The sequence below is a fragment of the Neovison vison genome, chromosome 7, assembly GCF_020171115.1.
Source record: "Neovison vison isolate M4711 chromosome 7, ASM_NN_V1, whole genome shotgun sequence".
Lineage (NCBI taxonomy): Eukaryota > Metazoa > Chordata > Mammalia > Carnivora > Mustelidae > Neogale > Neogale vison.
In genome coordinates, this window is record NC_058097.1 from 190,203,174 (window position 1) to 190,220,766 (window position 17,593).

General features: G+C 55.3%; 1 protein-coding gene across 2 annotated transcripts; it reads right to left on the reverse strand.

The window, feature by feature from the left end:
• Positions 1-1,520: 1,520 nt before the first annotated feature.
• On the reverse strand, positions 1,521-16,712 carry SPI1 (Spi-1 proto-oncogene). 2 transcript variants are annotated; one of them, XM_044260951.1, is made up of 5 exons: positions 16,493-16,712; positions 13,860-13,956; positions 3,677-3,864; positions 2,661-2,823; positions 1,521-2,243 (listed from the first exon to the last, which is right to left on the reverse strand). In XM_044260951.1, the coding sequence occupies exons 1-5, from the start codon at positions 16,535-16,537 to the stop codon at positions 1,924-1,926; spliced, it is 813 nt and encodes a 270-aa protein (XP_044116886.1). In that variant the 5' UTR covers positions 16,538-16,712; the 3' UTR covers positions 1,521-1,923. The 2 variants fall into 2 exon arrangements, with proteins under 2 accessions (XP_044116886.1, XP_044116885.1); XM_044260950.1 differs by having other exon boundaries at positions 13,860-13,959.
• Between the last annotated feature and the right edge of the window lie 881 nt (positions 16,713-17,593).

Below are 17,593 nucleotides of genomic sequence, written 5' to 3' on the forward strand. Positions count from 1 at the left end.
TTATTCCGAGTGAAGTGGGTTATAAATGAAAATGCTAGAGCAGGTGTCAGGCACGTAGAAAGGGCTGAATGACAATGCCTCTGCCACTGGGGCTCGCGGCGCCCTGGACTGGCCACGTGGAGTCCTGGGTGGGCTCAGGCCAGGGCCAGGAGGGCAGCCCCCAAAATATTGGGCGCTGGTGTCACCCAGGGGGAACGGTGCTGGGCCTGCAGGTGAGGACATGGGGCTAATCTTTAAATACACCCCAAAGTGGAAGTCAGAGGCAGAGCGGTCACAAGGATTCACACAAAAAATATTGCCAAAATTTTGTGCACCCCCCGCCACACTGTTCCTTAATGAACTTCTGCCTCCCCCTGCCCCACATCTGGGTCATCAGTGGCTGCACGGAAAGAAGAAAATTATGCGGGAATCTCTCCATGCAAGATCCAGTATCAGGAATGCTCATGTGCCCCCCCCACCCCCCATGGCAGGAGGGAAGGATTCTCTACACAGGCATCGCTGCGGGGGGGGGGGGGACGGCCCCAATTTACCATTCCTTTCCACCCAGATTAGGATTAGGATTATTGGTCTCTGGCCCTGCCCACGGCTTTTCAACTACTTGTAACTGAATCACCTGCTCCTTAACCTTCTTTAAAGAGGACTGAGCACCACTTACCCTCTCCTGGGGCTTGGAGACCTGAGAAAGGAGGTCACAGGTCAACCCTCAGGGCAAGCAGGTGTTTGGAGGTGTTTGCCCTGATGCCACCCCACCCCCACCCCCCCAGTCTGGGCTCTCTGAGGCCTGCTGGCTGCCTTGGGACGCTTCCTCATTCCCAGGCTGTCTTGTACCACACCTCGCTACTTACTGTTGGAAGCAAGATGCTGGAGGCTTCCAGGCTCCTCTTTTTCTGGGTCTCCCTTGTCGTGGACCAGAAGCCAGAGAGCATCAAGACACGAGCTGGACCCTGGGGGTCCCTGCTCACCAGCTCCCCATTCCAGACACAGCGGGGGAGGGGGCTTCCTGCCTTGTGTTGACCTAGCAGCCAGCATGCGGCAGGATCAGCTCGCCCCTCACCCAACTGTGTGACCTTAGGTGACCTCAAGGTCATCACGTGACCTCTCCAAGACTCAGTTTCCCAGTCTATAAAAATGGGATGATATTTGACTTTGCCTCTCAAGCCTGACGTGTAATAAATGGCCGGAAAATCCAGTGTCGTGGCCTTGATTACGATCCTCATCCTCACGGGGGCCGTGACCTAGAGTTTAAAGCCTCACTGAGGCATTTTTAAAAAGCCCATTTATCAGATACAGAGGACTTCTTACTGATTTATTCCCCTAAGAACAACCAAGGACTTCTCCCACCAGCTCTAACTCTGGGCTAGGCACCGTGTGTCATTGGTTCTGATGTCCTCGGCACCCAGCCCCGGGTGAGGTCCTCGGCAACCCCCGGAAGGACAAGCGAGAAAAAGAGAGATCAGATAGGGGCACCCAGACAAGACGCACAAAAAGATCGTAAAAGAGACTGTGCGCTACAGGAGAACTCACGGAGAATAACTTTAATAACTTTGCTCCTTGAGGACGCTAACGGGGAAGAGTTCGGGGAAAGGAGAGGCACTTAAGAAGAAAGGTTCCATGTACACAAATATAATGACTTCGCACTTCCAAGGCAGCACCCTGGGTCACACTAAGCAAGGCCGACCCCTCCCTGGGGTCAGACGCCCAGGTAGCCCACTGGAGCCGGGGCTGGAGTCCTGGTGGGAGGGGAGGAGAGGTGTGGGTTGCAGGCTTGGAGGAGGGAGTGGACGGGTGAGGCGAGGCCCGGCCCGCCGCAGTCCTGCCCCCGGCCCCTGGGAGCTTGCCTCCCTGTGTCCGGGCCAGGCGAGGGGTTAATGCTATGGCCAGCGGGGAGGCCTGGCGGGCCCAGTGGGGTCTGCGGGCCTGGGCTCAGTGGGGCGGGTGGCGCCGCTCGGCCAGGCTCCCACGGCCCAGCACCTCCCCGCTGAACTGGTAGGTGAGCTTCTTCTTGACCTTCTTGACCTCGCCTGTCTTGCCATAGTTGCGCAGGGCGCGGGCCATCTTCTGGTAGGTCATTTTCTTGCGGTTTCCCTTCTGGATGCCCCAGCGGTGTGCCAGCGCCTCCTTGTGCTTGGACGAGAACTGGAAGGTGCCCTTGTCCTTGTCCACCCACCAGATGCTGTCCTTCATGTCTCCGCTGCGGAGCAGGTCCAGCAGGAACTGGTACAGGCGGATCTTCTTTTTGCTGCCTGCAGGCGGGCGGCGGTCAGCACCCCCACACAGGCACCCACCCTCCCCTCCCCCTGATGCGGGGGCCCCGGGGTGGGCGGAGTGCTCACTTAGAAGGACTGGAAGGAGGGGGTGGTCTACAGCACCCTGGCACTCACACCTGCTCACACCCATTCACACGCAACCCAGAGAGGTATAGACGTACATGCACCCTCCCAGGCTCGGTCGCGGAGATGCCTGTGTGTGTCCGTGCTCTTGTGCTCATGGACACACGGACAGCACAGACGGTCACAGACACAGCGCACACGTGGGCAAACGTTCACACGCTCACAGATACGGACACACACTCAGCTCTGTGCCAGGACCGCTGTGGCCTTGGCTGGGGTGCCGGGGGCACATAATGGCCAGGGCCGGGGCGGACGGCTGAGCCACCCTACCTGTTTCCCCATGCAGGAGGCCAGGCCCTGGCTCCAGGCCATCAGCCTCCCCGTCAGACACCTCCAGCGGCGGGCTCTGCCTCTCGCCTTCCTCCTCGTCCGAGCTAGGCTGGGCCGGGGACAGGGAAGGGTATGGGAGGCACATCCGGGGTAGGTAGGAAACCTGGAAAGACAGGGAAAGAGGGTCAAGTTCAGCGAGGCCCAGTTCCCAGCTCATGACTGCTGGAAAGAGAAGTAGAGAGGGTGGGGAGGCCAGCAAGGGTCAGAAAGATTTGGGAGAGAGCTGGGGAAGTTGGAGGTCACTCAGGTTACAGGGGTCCGGCGGGGTGAACTCCCACATGGCGTGGGTTGTGGGGGGCCGGGGGCTGCTGAAATCCAGCCCACTGTGGGCCTCCTAGTGGGTGGCTGCATGGCCCGGGGAAAGGGCGCCCTTTCCCTATATGCACAGAGGTACTATATGGTCTGGCATTCCTGGGGTCAGAGGGGGCAGAGCAGAGGGGCCGAGGGGTTGGGTAAGGGAGAGAATGCGGTTTTTAATAAGTTGGTGAGATGTGAGGGAAGGGTCAGTGGAGGTCCGCGCGGGGTGGTAGATGTTAACAGAGGTCACTGATTGGGATTAAGGTGCGTGGGGCTGAGGAGGGTCAATAAAGGGGGTCAGTGGAGATGGGGAGGCCGGGGGAGGCCAGCGGAGATCAGTGTCCAGTGAGATGGGGCCCGGGTTGGTGAGGGGCCCGTGGATGGGGTGGGGGGCATGGTTGGGGTCGGGAGGGCCACCGTGGTCAGGCGGATCAGAGGAGGGTGGGAATTGTCGGGGCTCTGTCTGGTGTGGGGCCAGAGCCGATAAGGGATGCGGGGTCACGAGGTCAGTCGGAGGGTCAGGAGGCAGCCGTTGGGGCTCCGGCCGCCGTTGGTGCTATGGGGCAGGAAGCCAAGTTGAGTAAGAGCCTGTGTCAGCTTCCTGTGGAGCGCCAGCCTCACCACAGGCCGGGTCCCGCGGGACCGGCGGCCGCACGCACCTGGTGGCCAATGCCCGCGTGGGTCGGCGCCATGGGGGTGTCGAGCACGTGCATCTGCTCCAGCTCCATGTGCCGGTAGAGCTGCTGCAGCTGCGGGGGCTGCACACTCTGCAGCTCCGTGAAGTGGTTCTCCGCGAAGCTCTCGAACTCGCTGTGCACGTGGTGCGGGTGGAAGTCCCAGTAATGGTCTGCAGGGGCGGGGGGGTGGCGTGCGGTGAGCCCGGGGTGCGCGGGCAGGGAGAGCTCATGGTGACGCAGAGCACAGTCATCCGGGCCGTGGAGGGGCGGTGACCGCCCACCCGGCTGGGCTCCCCACGATCTCCCCACCCGCCTCGTTAGGTACCACCCCATTTTACAGATGAGGTCACTGAGGCTTGGCCCGGCAGTTGGAGGCCCTGGCCTGAGCTGAGACCGGGGTCCGAGGCAAAGCCTGCACTCCCAGCAACCAATCTAGCCTGCCTTCCCCGCAGGCACAAGGACACGGGCAGAGTCTGAATCCTGGCTCAGCCATTTGCTGTCCGTGCAACCTCAGGCATGGGCACCGACCTCTTCATTCTCAGCTGTTGGCTCACTAATAAAATGGGGATCATAGTTATTGGGAGCATGCAAATAAGTTCACATTTGTAAAAACTCCCAGCCCCGGAGGAGGCCCTCGGGGAATGCTGATTCCCCCTCTGCTTCTCTGGAAACCACAGAGTGGTTCCTGAGGCCACAGTCACACACACATGGTCCTGTCCCACCGTCAAGGTGTGATCGTGAAGTCACACGGCTGACGTTCCTCACCCACCAGAACCTGTCCCGGCCGACGGCACTGCCCCTCCGAAGCCATGCCTCTGGGCAGCTCTGTCTGTCTCCCAGCCAGGATGCCAGGACACAGGGCTGCACTGGAAACTCCCCATAGGTGCTTTCAGAGTCTGCGGTGGGGGGGATTTGAGTTTGGGGAACAGCCACGTGCCATCGGGAGCTCTGTCTTGGGACTAGGACCTGATTTCGCTGAACATCTTTTCCAGGAAGAAAACAAAACAAAACAAAAACCTGCCACATGTCTGTGGAGTTCCTGGGGACAATCTGGGGTCCAAAAGAAGATGTGATAAAGGGACAAGAGGGATTTTCTCATGTGACCCAAGAGGGAGTGTCCAAGATTCTAGGCCAAGGTAGCCTCTCTGGGATGCTACATGGAGACAAATACCAACCCCGTGTGTGTGTGTGTGTGTGTGTCTGTCTGTCTGTCTGTCTTTTTTTCTTTCACAAAAGCACATAGTCATTCATTCACACACCCCCAAAAAATAACATGTGTTTTTTTGGCTTTGGACGGGTTCTCAGAAAACTTGCTTCCTAATACTGCTCTGCGATGGCTTTGCTCTGTGACCCTAGACAAGACATTGTATTTCCCCGAGCCTCCAATTCCCCAATCTAAAAGTCAAAGACCCAACTGGGTAGTTAACAGAGGTCGTGTCCACACATGAAATCACCCAAATCCACAATCCAGGCAGCCCGCACTCCCACCTCTGCAAAGCGGTATGGCACAGAAGAGAGAAAGTACATGATCTGGGAGTCAGGCAGAGCTGGGTTCAAATCCCGCCTCTGCCATTGGGCAGGTCCCCGCACATCTCTAAGCCTCAGTTTTCTCATCTGTAACATGGGGCTAATAATGATAGATACCCCATAGTCTTGTGCAGGTTGAATGAGCTAATGTCTGCAAGGTGCCTAGAGGAGAACCGGGCACAAAATCCCATTCAATAAACATTACTACTACTAGGACCGCTGTGTTATTCTAAAGAACCTAGATCAGCACTTAAGCAAATGACAGATATTTTCATTCATGTTTATCTCCTCTTCTTCCTCCCACTCCCTGCCAATCAGTCAGTGGACCACTCAAATCGGGTTTTTTTTTTTGGGGGGGGGGACTAGGTGTCTCTTTCTCCCAAAGGCTAGAGCTGGGGCCTCAGCATTGCACCATGAGGACAGTGACTGGTGTTGGTCTCCCCTCACCCCCAAGGCTAAACACAGTAGTCACTCAACAAACATTTCCCGAATGTGAACAAAGGAATGAATGAATAAACCCTAGCCTCCTGAAAACTCTCTCTGACTCTCCTCCACAAAATTATCCAAATCTGAGAGGAAAACAAAACAATGTTTCATTTGTACTTTCATCTTGCAGCAAATTAACAGGACCCAGAAGCTCTCCACTGGCCTGTGAGAGTTGGCTCTGTGCTTTAGAGATGGGGCCATTTGGGGGGCTCTGGGATTTGGTGAGCCAATCCCAGGCCCTCTTTAGGGGTAGATCTGCCCCCTGGCCCCACTCCTGACCCCTCCCATGTTTGCCTTCCACACTCAGTTTGAACCGTCCAGATCTTGCCAGAGTGCCTTATCTTGCCTACCAACCCCCACCTGCACACCCACTTCAGGTCCAGGGTTTGGAGGAGCCTGCCTGTGTGCAGTGCTGCAGGCGTGGGATGAGGTCCTCCGGTGGCTCTCTTTCCCTCCTGCTCACCCTTTCTGTTCTAGCTCTGCATAAGACCCCTGAGCTCACTCTAGAGGCCCCGGCCTAGGCCAGCATTTCCCATGGGATTCTCAGGACACCTTCATCAGAGTCACTCTGGGGGGCTTGGGGCTCCCCTTGGAGACCCAGGGAATCAGAAGCACCGAGAGAGGAGCTGGGAATTGGAATTTAACCGGGCCCTAAAGAGGTTCCTTTGCTCACTGAAACCCTGGAACCCTGCCCCAGGGTCCCCTGAAAGCTGCAAAGGGGACTCGAGCTACCATTAAGGTTTCAAAAGGCCCAACGGAAACCTCGCCTTTACCCTTGATTTGGGAGCTCAGGCAATTATGTAATAAACGCTGCCTGGTAGGCAGAAACGTTCTAAGCATGGGGCCCTCTGAAGGAACACAATGCAAGGAATCCTTCCTAGTGCAAAGGTCGGCAGTCCTGGGCTCTTTGGACCTCATTTCTAGACGACTGTTCACGAACACAGTGCTTTACCCCTTCACTGGGTTACCGGGATCATCCTGCACAATGTCTCCTTAGCATGACTCTGCTCCTCAAAGGAATATGATGCCATTGGCATATCTGAAGCTCGACCCCTCCTTTTCATAGTCTGGCAGGCCACCCAACACATAGTGGGCCTTAACCAATATTCAAATGATTGGTAAAAGTTAGCTTTTAACCTGCATTTTTATGTACTGTGCGATGCTGAGTCCTCACACCACATTTCTCATTGAATCTCACCTTAGCTCTGACCAGGTGGCCATAGTAGTGTGACACTTCTTCTTCTTCTTCTTCTCTTTTTTTTTTTAAAGATTTTATTTATTTACTTATTTGACAGAGAGAGATCATAAGCAGGCAGAGAGGCAGACGGGGGTGGGGGGGAGGTAAGCAGTCTCCCTGCTGAGCAGAGAGCCCAGTGTGGGGCTTGATCCCAGGACCCTGAGATCATGACCTGGGCCAAAGGCAGAGGCTTAACCCGTTGAGCCACCCAGATGCCCCTAGTATAATCTTTCTTTTGCACATGAGGAAACTATGACACAAAGAGATTAAGTCCCTTGTTCTCAGGCAGGCATTGGTAAAGTCACCTGTGTCTTCCTTCAGGGACTGAACTCCTATCATTACATCATACAACTTCGGAGAAGCAAGGCTGTTAATGAGAGCTGTAATTAAGACCCATGCTGCCACCAGCTTTCCTGCCTGCTTTTATCTATCTGTCTGTCTGCCATCGGCCACTCTCACCCATGGTTCATCATCTGTCCTCCCTCCATCCAGCCTTCATTCATCCATCCATCACTGGTCCCTCTTCCACTCATCCATCACAATCCATCCATCCATCCATCCATCCATCCATCCATCATCTAGCCACCCGTTCATCACCCGTCATTCCTTCCATCTTTTCCAGACAGCCAGCAAGAACCCATTCATCTCAATCTCTCATTACCCCCCTCTAAGCCAGCTCCCAATCTGGGACCAAAGTCCTACCCACCCAATCACTATTCTGACTTGGTATTTTTGGTGTCCCTAATACCTGTAAGTCACCAGGACAAAAACAAAATGATATTCCAAGCAACTCCACACATACACAAAACTTAAGCCCTAAGTGTCATTCAGTTGACCTTATCTCCTCGGAACAGAAATCCCAGTCTTAAACTCAGGGTTCCCCCCAGGGGAGCAGAAGTACGATCAAGACAGAGAAGGATAATGAGGAATTAAGAAGACAAAGGCTGAGAAAAAAAAACTTTAGGAAATCACAGACCGCTGGACAGGGGCTCCTGCAGCCCAGCCCTCCTGCGCATCGCTCCTGTAAGGGAACCAGAGGTCAGAGAGTGGAGCTCTAGGCTTCATATACTTGTTACTCTCCACCTTGTATCCTGATTATTGAAGTTTTAGTTATTTCTCCTCTTAAAATAATAAATCTGGTAGGACTTGTGTTTCGTTGTTTCCTTAGCACCCTGCAATGCGCCTGGAGTACAAGAGATGCTTTGTATATATTGATTAGATGGATAGGTCCGTAAGAAATTGCTAGAGGGTTTGGCGGGTGAAGGGAAGGACAACTGGAGAGGTCAATGAGTGCATCATTAGATGTGTGTGTGGATACACTGGGTAGAGGGTCAGCGGGAGGATAAAAGAGTACTTGGAAAGATGGAAGGTTGGAGAGGAATCATGCCTTGGAACTCTAGTTCCTTCACCAGTCCCCGCACAAAGAACAAATCCCATCACATCTGTTGCGATGGCTACTATCAAAAACCAGAAACTAACCAGTGTTGGTGAGGATGTGGAGAAATTGGAATCCCTCTGCCCTGGGGGTGGGAAGGTAAAATGGTGCAGCCACTGTGGAAGACAATCTGGAGGTCCTCAAAAATTTAAAATAGAACTACCATTTTATATTATGCATATTAGGCCACAATTTCAAATAATAAGAACAAACATTAAATTTTATGAGCCCTGCCTTCAAAATCTGTCCCAGATCTGTCCACTCCTTTCTGTCTCTAGGGCCACCACCCTTGGCCAAGCCACTGTCATCTCTCTCCTGGATTATTCCAGGAGTCCCCTCGCAGTACTTTCTCCCTGTTCTTACGGTGGCCCCTACAGCAGCCAGGGTGATTTTTTTTAAAAGCTTATTCATTGGAACCCCTGAGTATTGGAAGAAGGTACTAAAAACTTCCAGAGAGACAAAATGAAACTAAACAAGCAGAAAAACCCACAAAAACAAAAAACAAGCTTACATTCCAAAAAGAGGACATAAAAAGAGATCCGACTTCGAAGAAAAAAACTCCAGTAACCAGAAGATAGAGAAATGCTTTCAAATTTCTAAGGGAGAATGTGGGTTTCAACCTAGATTTCTGTACACGGCCGACCTACTGTTAGCCATGAAGACATGAGAACAAGTAAACAGCAAAACCCTACCTCCCACACACCTTCTCTTAGGACGCTATGGCGAGAAGAGTAACAAGTCCTGTCCGCGGAACGTAGCATTCACCCTGTGCCAGGCACCTTTCTAAGGATTGGACGTACAGTCACTCACTCAACCCTTGTAGCAATCCTGAAAAGTCGGTACCATTTTGAAGTTGAGACAGAGAGGTAAAACATCTTGCCCTTGGTCACCCCAGAGAATAGTGGGGAGGGCGATGGGGCATGAGTCTCATCAACCTGGCTCCAGAACAAGGACGCTACCTCCTTGTCACCATGCCCCTTGTCCTCTTTTTGGGGGATGAGCAAGTACAGGTAATCAACGTGTCCCATGTGGCTCAGCTGAGTAAACTTCACATGGTCCTCATACCGGAAAATGTAGATACTGAGGCCAAAAGTCAGTACACGGAGAAACACAAATACTGTGTTATCTTACTTGTATGTGGAATCTTAAAAAAATATATTCTGAGCTTATAGACAAGGAAATCAGATTTGTGGTTGCCAGAGGCTGGGGTTGGGGTTGGGAAAATTGGAGGAATGTGGTCAAAAAGGAAAATTAAAAAAAAAAAAAAAAAAGGGACACCCTATGGTTTTAAGTACCAGGACACGACGTACAATGTGTTGCTGCAGTTAACAATGCGGTGCATTATATTGGAAAGTTGCCAAGAGATTGGATCCTCAACATTCTTTCCATAAGGAGAAAATATTTTTTTTAATCTCTATGAGGTGAAGGATATTAACCGAATTTACTGTGGTGCCCATTTCGCACTGTCTGCGGCCGTCAGGTCATTAGGTCCTGCACCTTAACCCTACACAGTATCCTATGTCGGTTCCATCAGTAAAACTGGGAAAACATTGCTGTAGAAGCGTTTGGGAATTTGTGAAGTGTGAGTGTGTGTGTGTGTGTGTGTGTGTGTGTGTGCATTCGGAATGACTCTAATTAGAGTCTTATCTTACACAGAACAAGATGGACCATTCGGTAGTATCTCAAATTGAAGATTCAATCTAGGTTCCTTGGCATTGGAATAGGAAGCCTGGGAAAATAGCTTTCCTCTGTCTCTGCTGTGCCGTGTATGTCACGAAGACATGTCTATGATAAGCTTGGGTAAAAGGCAGCGACTTGCAGGACGGCGTGATGCTACTGTTCCGTTGTGGCGGGAACAGAATATACACACGTGCGTGCACACATTGACAGACATACAAGAGGATATATACACGGAATAAAACGTCTGCCTGGGTGAACGAAGGTGCTATCAGAGGGGAAGGAGCTCGGGAAGAGGGAACCATCTTACGTGATAAGTATTTTAAAATTTTTGCAATGTTTATCCTAACAATCAAAAATTGACGATTTAAAATGTATTTAGATTTTCAACACACACACACACACACACACAGAGGATGATTCAGATCATGTCATTTCTCCGCTCAAACCCTGCAATGCCTTCCCATTGTTTGCAGGATAAAACCCAAACTCTGGCCTTCGGGCCCTGTGTACGTGTCCTTGGCAGGACCCTCCGGCTTGCTTCACTCTCCACCCCCACCACCCCCGCCTTGGGCCCCCCGCCACTCTGGCCCTCTGTCGGAAGTCTGCGCTGCTTTGCCCTTGCTGTTCCTTCTGCCTGGTGCGTCTTTCTCCTCTGCATCCACTGGCCTAATCACCTCAACTGCCCCCTCCTCAGAGGCCTGCCCTGGCCTCCCAAGGGAAAGTAGTCGTCGGCGCTCTGCGTTACATGACTTTGCCTTTCATAGGACTTAGTACTGTGTGTCTGCTTATGTGACTGTTTATGGCCTCTTCCCTCTCTGGGATGTAAGCTGTCGGGAGAGCTCATCTAACTCATTTATCATGGAGCCTCTGGTGTCTAGAACAGTGCCTGGCACACAGCATCTTATGAGGAGCTGTTGGGTAGTTGGACAAATGAGGAATGAGCGGACACATGGAAAAATGATTCGTGTTGGAAGGTTGAGTGGGTGGCTACAAGGGCGGGTGGTGATGGGTGGGCAGCTGGCTGGTAGCCTGGCACCTGGGTTGGCTGAAACTGACACAGTGGGTCTGTTGCAGACCCCTCCGGCTTCTCCCACTCTCCCAGCCGCTTCCTCTCTCCCGCCTGGCGAGGTGATAAAGCTAATATACTACGTCTTGAAAGCTCCCTGGGCCCTTGCTGGATTCAGGAGCTTGCGCATTTCATGCATGACCTCAGTGAATCGCCACAATATGACGAGGTAAGTGTTTCCATGCTCTCACTTCCATATATGAGGGACCGGGGCCTCTGAGAGGCTTTCATTTGCTCTAAGATCACACACTGGTGGGTGATGAAATCAGGAGCAGCCCCAGGTCCAGCCCCAGTGTCTTCTTAGTAAGTTTCAACCACTATCTGAAAACGCAGACACAGAGGACGTCCAGAAACTGATTGGAAAATGCGGGGTGTCTCTACTCTTGAGTCTCCAGATAGTACCTTCCAAGAGGTATTAGGAAAGGACAGAACGGGGTACCCAGGTGGCTCAGTCCATTAAGCATCTGCTTTTGACTCAGGTCCTGAGGTCCTGGAATCAAGCCCCGCATCAGGCTCCATGGTCAGTGGGGAGTCTTCCCCCTCTGCCTCTCCCTCTGCTCTCTTGCTCTCTCTCTCAAATAAGTAAATAAAATCTTTAAGAAAGAAAAAAGAGGGACAACTGGGTGGCTCGGTTGGTTAAGCCACTGCCTTTGGCTTGGGTCATGATTCCAGGGTCCTGGGATCAAGTCCTGCATTGGGCTCCTTGATCAGCGGGGAGCCTGCTTCTCTCTCTGCCTCTGCCTGCCACTCTGTCTGCTTGTGTTCTCTCTCTCACACAGATAAATAAATAAATAAAATCTTTAAAAAAAAAAAAAAGAAAGAGAGAGAGAGAAAGAAAGAAAGAAAGAAAAAAGGAAGAACGAACAGATGCCCAGATCAGCACAGATGCCCAAATTGGAAATGATAGGAGAAGGGGTGCAGGAAGTAGGGGCCGGGACACTTGGGTATGCCAGAGGAGTCTCTGAAGAAATTGGGGCATGACCAAAACAGGGTACTCAGGCATCTGACCAGGAATCATTGCTAGAGCCCCAGCCCAGATATAAGGGACCTGCCTGGGCACTGGGCCAGGAAAGTACAGGTTTCCCTAAAGCACTCACTCCATCAGTCCCCGGTCTAGCTGGTTTCTAGATGTATGAACACACCCTCATATTGCACGAGGGGAAACTGAGGCTGCAACAGGCCCAAAGGAAATGCCCCCAAGCCCAGTGAAAGTGAGAGGAGGTTAGGCCTGAGGGGAAAGCGTCCCTAAGCAGCCCAAGGCCAAGCTGAGTTTGCGGGGACCTGCCTGTCCTGCTGCCTGGAGCCACCAGGGGGAGCCAGTCCTTATGTCCCGAGGGACCTTGCCGGGTCCTGACCGGCTAGGTGCAAGGGTCACCAAGGGCTGGTGTCCAGGTCAGGGAGACCCCATCCCTGATCCTGGCTGGGGGTGCTGAGAAGACAGGTGGATGAGGGAGACTTTCTCTCTAAATTGTCCAGCTTTTTCCACAGAGAGGACACATTGCTTGCCGAATCATGAATAAGCTTTGAAGGATGAAAAAGCAGATGTTTAAAACCTTCCCAGCCCCCGGATTGGGGGAGATGTCTTTGTGTTCCCACATGCGGTCTTGAGGCTCCTCCAGCACCTACTCCCTAGACGTGGCTCCCGGGTCTGGCCTTTATAAACGTTGCCAGCCCTATTAACCCCAGTGCCACCGTTCACAGGATTTGGCATCCAGATGTGGGAGTCCTTCCTAACAAGGAAGGGGCCTGTGGCATCCCCGGACAGGGCCCTCAGGTTGAAACTGCCCTCAGGTGTGCCTGAAGGATGAAGCGACAGGTGGGGCTGGCCCCCAGGTGTGGCCTCACCGTAAGAAACATTTCTCTGGGGCTGCAGACACCCCGGTATCTGGCCTGCCCAGATTTCAGACTCCTGGAGAATTCCTCAGGGAAGACCTACTAACTAGGCCTTCTCCCTTGGCTCCGGGGTGCCCCATCAATATACCAAGATCCCCTTTGGGAGACCTCTCTGACTGCCCTGCCCCGGTCCCAGGCCCCTACTGCCTGTCCCCATCAACCCTGAATGCGCTCCGGGATCGCAGCTGGGCCTTGGGATAGGCAGTGAGCGCGGACTGAAGGCTCACCTGCTCTATCCTCACTCCTACCCCTGCAAGCCGGGGCTCCACTCTGCCTCAGAGCTTTCCCTCAGTGAGCGGTTCTCAAACAGGGGTCTCTCTGTCCCCCAGGGGGTTATTTGGTAACGAATAATGTGTGGAAACATTTTTGGTTGTCGTGACTGGCGGTACTTCTGGCATCTGACAGGTAGAAGCCAGGGATGCTGCCGGACATCCTACAGTGCACAGCGCAGGCCCCACGACAAAGAAACTGTCCAGCCCCAAACGTTGAGAGAGCTTGAGAACACAGCAGGGAGCGGGGGGGACACCAACCTGCAATTCACATTGGGTGAAGGGGTGACAACACCAGAGAGGAAGAAGGGGGTGAGGGGAGCAGGGGAGGGAAGCAGGAGAGGTCCCCGGCCTGGAGCAGGCAGACCGGGCTCCCCTGACCAGCTGTGTGACCTTGCACAAGCCGCTTAGCTCCCTGAGCCTCTGCTTCCTCGTTTGTGAAAAGCCACACGGATTGGACCAGAAGATAAACCTGGACGAAGCGGACCTCGGGCCCTGGCGCACACCGGAGATGCTCAGTAAATGCAGGCTGGGGGCGTGAGGCATGGGGCGTGGGAAGGCCCAGTACTCACCGCTGTGGCTTTCTCCATCGCTGTTGAGATAGGGGTAGTATTCGTGTGTTTGACGCTGGTACAGGTCCGTGTCATAGGGAACCAGGTCTTCCGATGGCTGCTGAGAGAGGAGGCTGTCAGGGCTCAGGTGGTGTTGGGAAGACCCCAGCCGGCTTGGCAGCCCCCGCATGTTGGGGCCACACCGCCCTCCCACACTGAGGGACTGCGTCAGGCCTACAGCCCTCTCTCTGCCTGAAACTTCGAGAGGCCACGGCAGGGACGGGGGACCCAGGAGAGCAGAGTCTTGGCTCCTGCGGAACGGGGCTGACAGGGACTCCAAAGGTCACAGGTCAAAAGAGGACCCTGGCTGAGCGGAGAGCATGGCTCCCTCCACCCGCTCCCCTCACAGCGGCTCCTGAAGCCACACGCCCACTCACACCTGCACCCCCAGGTCCCCATCTCACGCACGAACTCTCACGTCCACACCAACACACCTACACGTCCCAATGTACAAATATTCCCCGTGACACCCACACTCCCACACATGAACTCACGCTCACGTGCCCGCCCACACTCACTCCACAGGTCACTCGCACCCACACCCCTGCGGCCACGCGTGTACACACGGCTGTACACTCACACCGTAGGGGCCACACGTATGGCCCCTTGAATGAACACACATCTCCTCACGCTCGCTCTCAGGCACCTTAAACACAGGCTCAGGCCCACACCATCAAGGCCCCTCACACATCGCTTTCTCCATTCCCACCTCATGCCCCCCCTCATAGCACACACACGTGTCCTCCTGCCACGGTCCCCACAGCCTGTGCCCGGGGCCCAAGGCACCCTCAGGGCCCATGACGACCGATGGCCACTCACACTCATGGGTTCCACTGTGGTCACCAGGCAGGGCTGGGGGCCACGGGCCTGCCAGAGCCTTGGTCCTCTCGCTCTCCTTCCTCCAGCCTCCTGACACGCCCACTGGGATACTCCCTTCTCTTCCTCCCTTTGCTCCTGCCCTCACCCCTCGTTCTCCTCCCCACCCCCATCCCGCCCTCCTCTTCCTCCCTGTCCTCCTCTGCCCTCCTCCTCCTCCTCCTCCTCCGCCCCCTCACGCCTCCCGGTCCTCTCCCCCTCCGCCCTCTCCAGCCCGCACTCCTCCCTGTCCCGGTGCATAGGGACAGCACACCCAGTCTTCAGAGTCATCAGGCCTCTCCCCACCCCCACAGTGTGTGCCTAGGGATTGCACAACAGTTACTCTGGCCCTCAAGGGCTTGCGGGGGGGGGCAAGGGGCCTTGGGAGCCCACCTTCCCAGGAGTAGTCCCTGAGGGGTTTGATGCCCCCTGCCTAGCTGTGTCTGGATTTCAGGGATTGAGAGGTCAAGGGTCAGACACAGTGTGGCCAAGCTTCTGGGCCTATGGCTTTCTTGAGGCAGACTTGGCTCTTCCTGGGACCACCTCCATCCCCTGCCCCCTCCCCACCTTCTTGGTGGTGGACCAGGCTGGTGGGACAAGGCTGGGGCTGGGGCGGCCGGCTGGAGCTGTCTGTGTCTGACCAGTAAGAAGGCCAGGAACCCAGCACCGGGTTTCCAACAGCAGGATGTCAGGCCTGGGGTGCCTCTTGGGGCTCAGAGGCCTGGCTGGGGTGGGGCGGGGGAAGGGAGCTGCCATTAGGCCAGGAAAGCTGAGTCAGGTGGGCAGGCCCTGCCAAACCCTGCCCGGCTCCCCCAGGGCTCCCCACCCCTGCTGAGTGGGGATGGGGTGGGAACGAGAGAGGGGTCCTCTCTGAGGGGCCCAGGTCTGCAGCTGCCCGAGGCTGCAACTGTCACGGAGCAAGGGGCAGCGGTGATCGGCCGGCCTGCTGCCCTTGCCTCCAGGGCTCCCCTGGGATTCCTGCTGCTTCACGTCCAGCCCTGGTCCTTGTCCCACCCTCAGCCCCTGCCCTCGCTCCTGCCTCTACTCTACTGGCTCCTACCATGTCGCCCTCGAGCTCAGCCCCAGATGGGCCCGGCTCTGGCCCTGACCTCCCCTCCCAGCCCCCTGGCCAGTGCCCCAGCGCAACTGCCGTCCTAGTCTCCGCTCCATTTCTTGCTGTCGTCCAGCCCCTGGGGACCTACCGGCCCCAGGCCCAGACCCTTCGGTCAACAACCCTGTCCCCTGTGCCAGGCCCCAGACCAGGCACTGGGGACCCAGACATAAATGAGCCTCTGTTTCCAGGAGCACCCAGGCCATGGGCTGAGACCTCTGGCCTATTGCCTCCTGCCCTCAAGCCTTCAGCGTCCGGGGACCAGCTTTCCCCCACACCAGTCACCCCAGCCCCTCCACCGCCACCGTTCCGCCACGGTCCTCACCATTCTCAGCCCAGCACCCTGCCCAGGAGCTCAGCCTGCCACCCAAGCCCCATCTATAAATAACCGTTCAGGCCCCACCGATCACAGCCCCACCGTGGGCCCAGCCCTCAGCCCGCCCGGGGCGCGCTCAAAGAAGCTAATGGCCCCCTTGCTGGGTCTCAGGCCAGGAGCTCCAGGGAGGAAACACCAACTTCCCACTGATAGCGAGCCTGGGAGGGCAGCTGGCTGGTCGGTGGCCTGGTGGGCAGCGGACAGTCGTCTGAGGGTCGCGGGTCTGGCTAGTAGAGAAGTCCCGGTACTCACAGGGGGGACGAGGGGAAACCCTTCCATTTTGCACGCCTGTAACATCCAGCCGAGCTCCGAGCCGGTCAGGTCCCCTGCCTCAGTGGGGGCCAGTGCGGAGCCCCTCAGGATGGGGCGCCCCGTCAGGGGCCGGACGGACTCAGGGCGGGCGCAGGGCTCGGGCCTGCCCCCTGAGCTACAGGAGCCCTGGGTGAGCCCCCTCCCTTGACATTGCAGGGCCAGCGCAAGTTCCTGATTTTATCGAAGGGCCTGCCACTGGGAGATAGTCCCCTTGGGGTGACATCACCGCCCCAGCCCGTTTGCATAAATCTCTTGCGCTACATACAGGAAGTCTCAGGCCGGCTGGGGCAGGTGGTGCTCAGAGGGCTGGCCTGAGAGGCCATGGGGGCCAGGCCCCTGCCCAGAGGAAGCTGGAACTGTGAGGGGCGGTTTTGGAGGCTGGGGTGGAAGAGAGAGAGGGGGACAGAGGAAGCCTAGCCCTAACACAGGGGGGACAATGCTGCCCCCAGGCCCTGCTGAGGCCCCCTAACCCCACAGATGCCCACTGCTCTTGAGATCCCCATGTGGTCAAGTTGCTTGGGGTCAGAGCCGGTAGCTTCTTCGAGTCAGAAGCGGGGTGCCTTTTCCAGGACTTCACTTTCTGGGCTCAGCCTGGCTGGCTGAGAGCTCTGATCTAGCAGAGTCCCACGCTTGGCTCTTCTGGGACCTGGATCCTCAACACGTATGTTCTGTGCAGCCTGGGGCTCAGCACAGGCTGCTTTCCCCCTCCCTCGGAGCCTCCCTGCCACCACAGGGCATCCTGGGTTCTTACACCCTCCCCTCCCAGTTTCCCAAGGACCCCTGGTTCTTCCATATCCCTAGCGGCTCTATTCCCAACCCGGATTTCCCGGTTTCCCCACCCCTTAACGATACCTGAGAATCAATCTAGTCGTCATGGTTTACAAACCTTTCTTGTGGGCACATCCATTCATTTTCCTACCCATTATTTATCCATCCATCTCTTCACCTGTCAAGCCAATCAGACATTCATTTCTTTATCGTTTTATTTAGCCATCCATTCCTTCATCCATTTATGTTAGCCCATTCATCCATCCACCTATT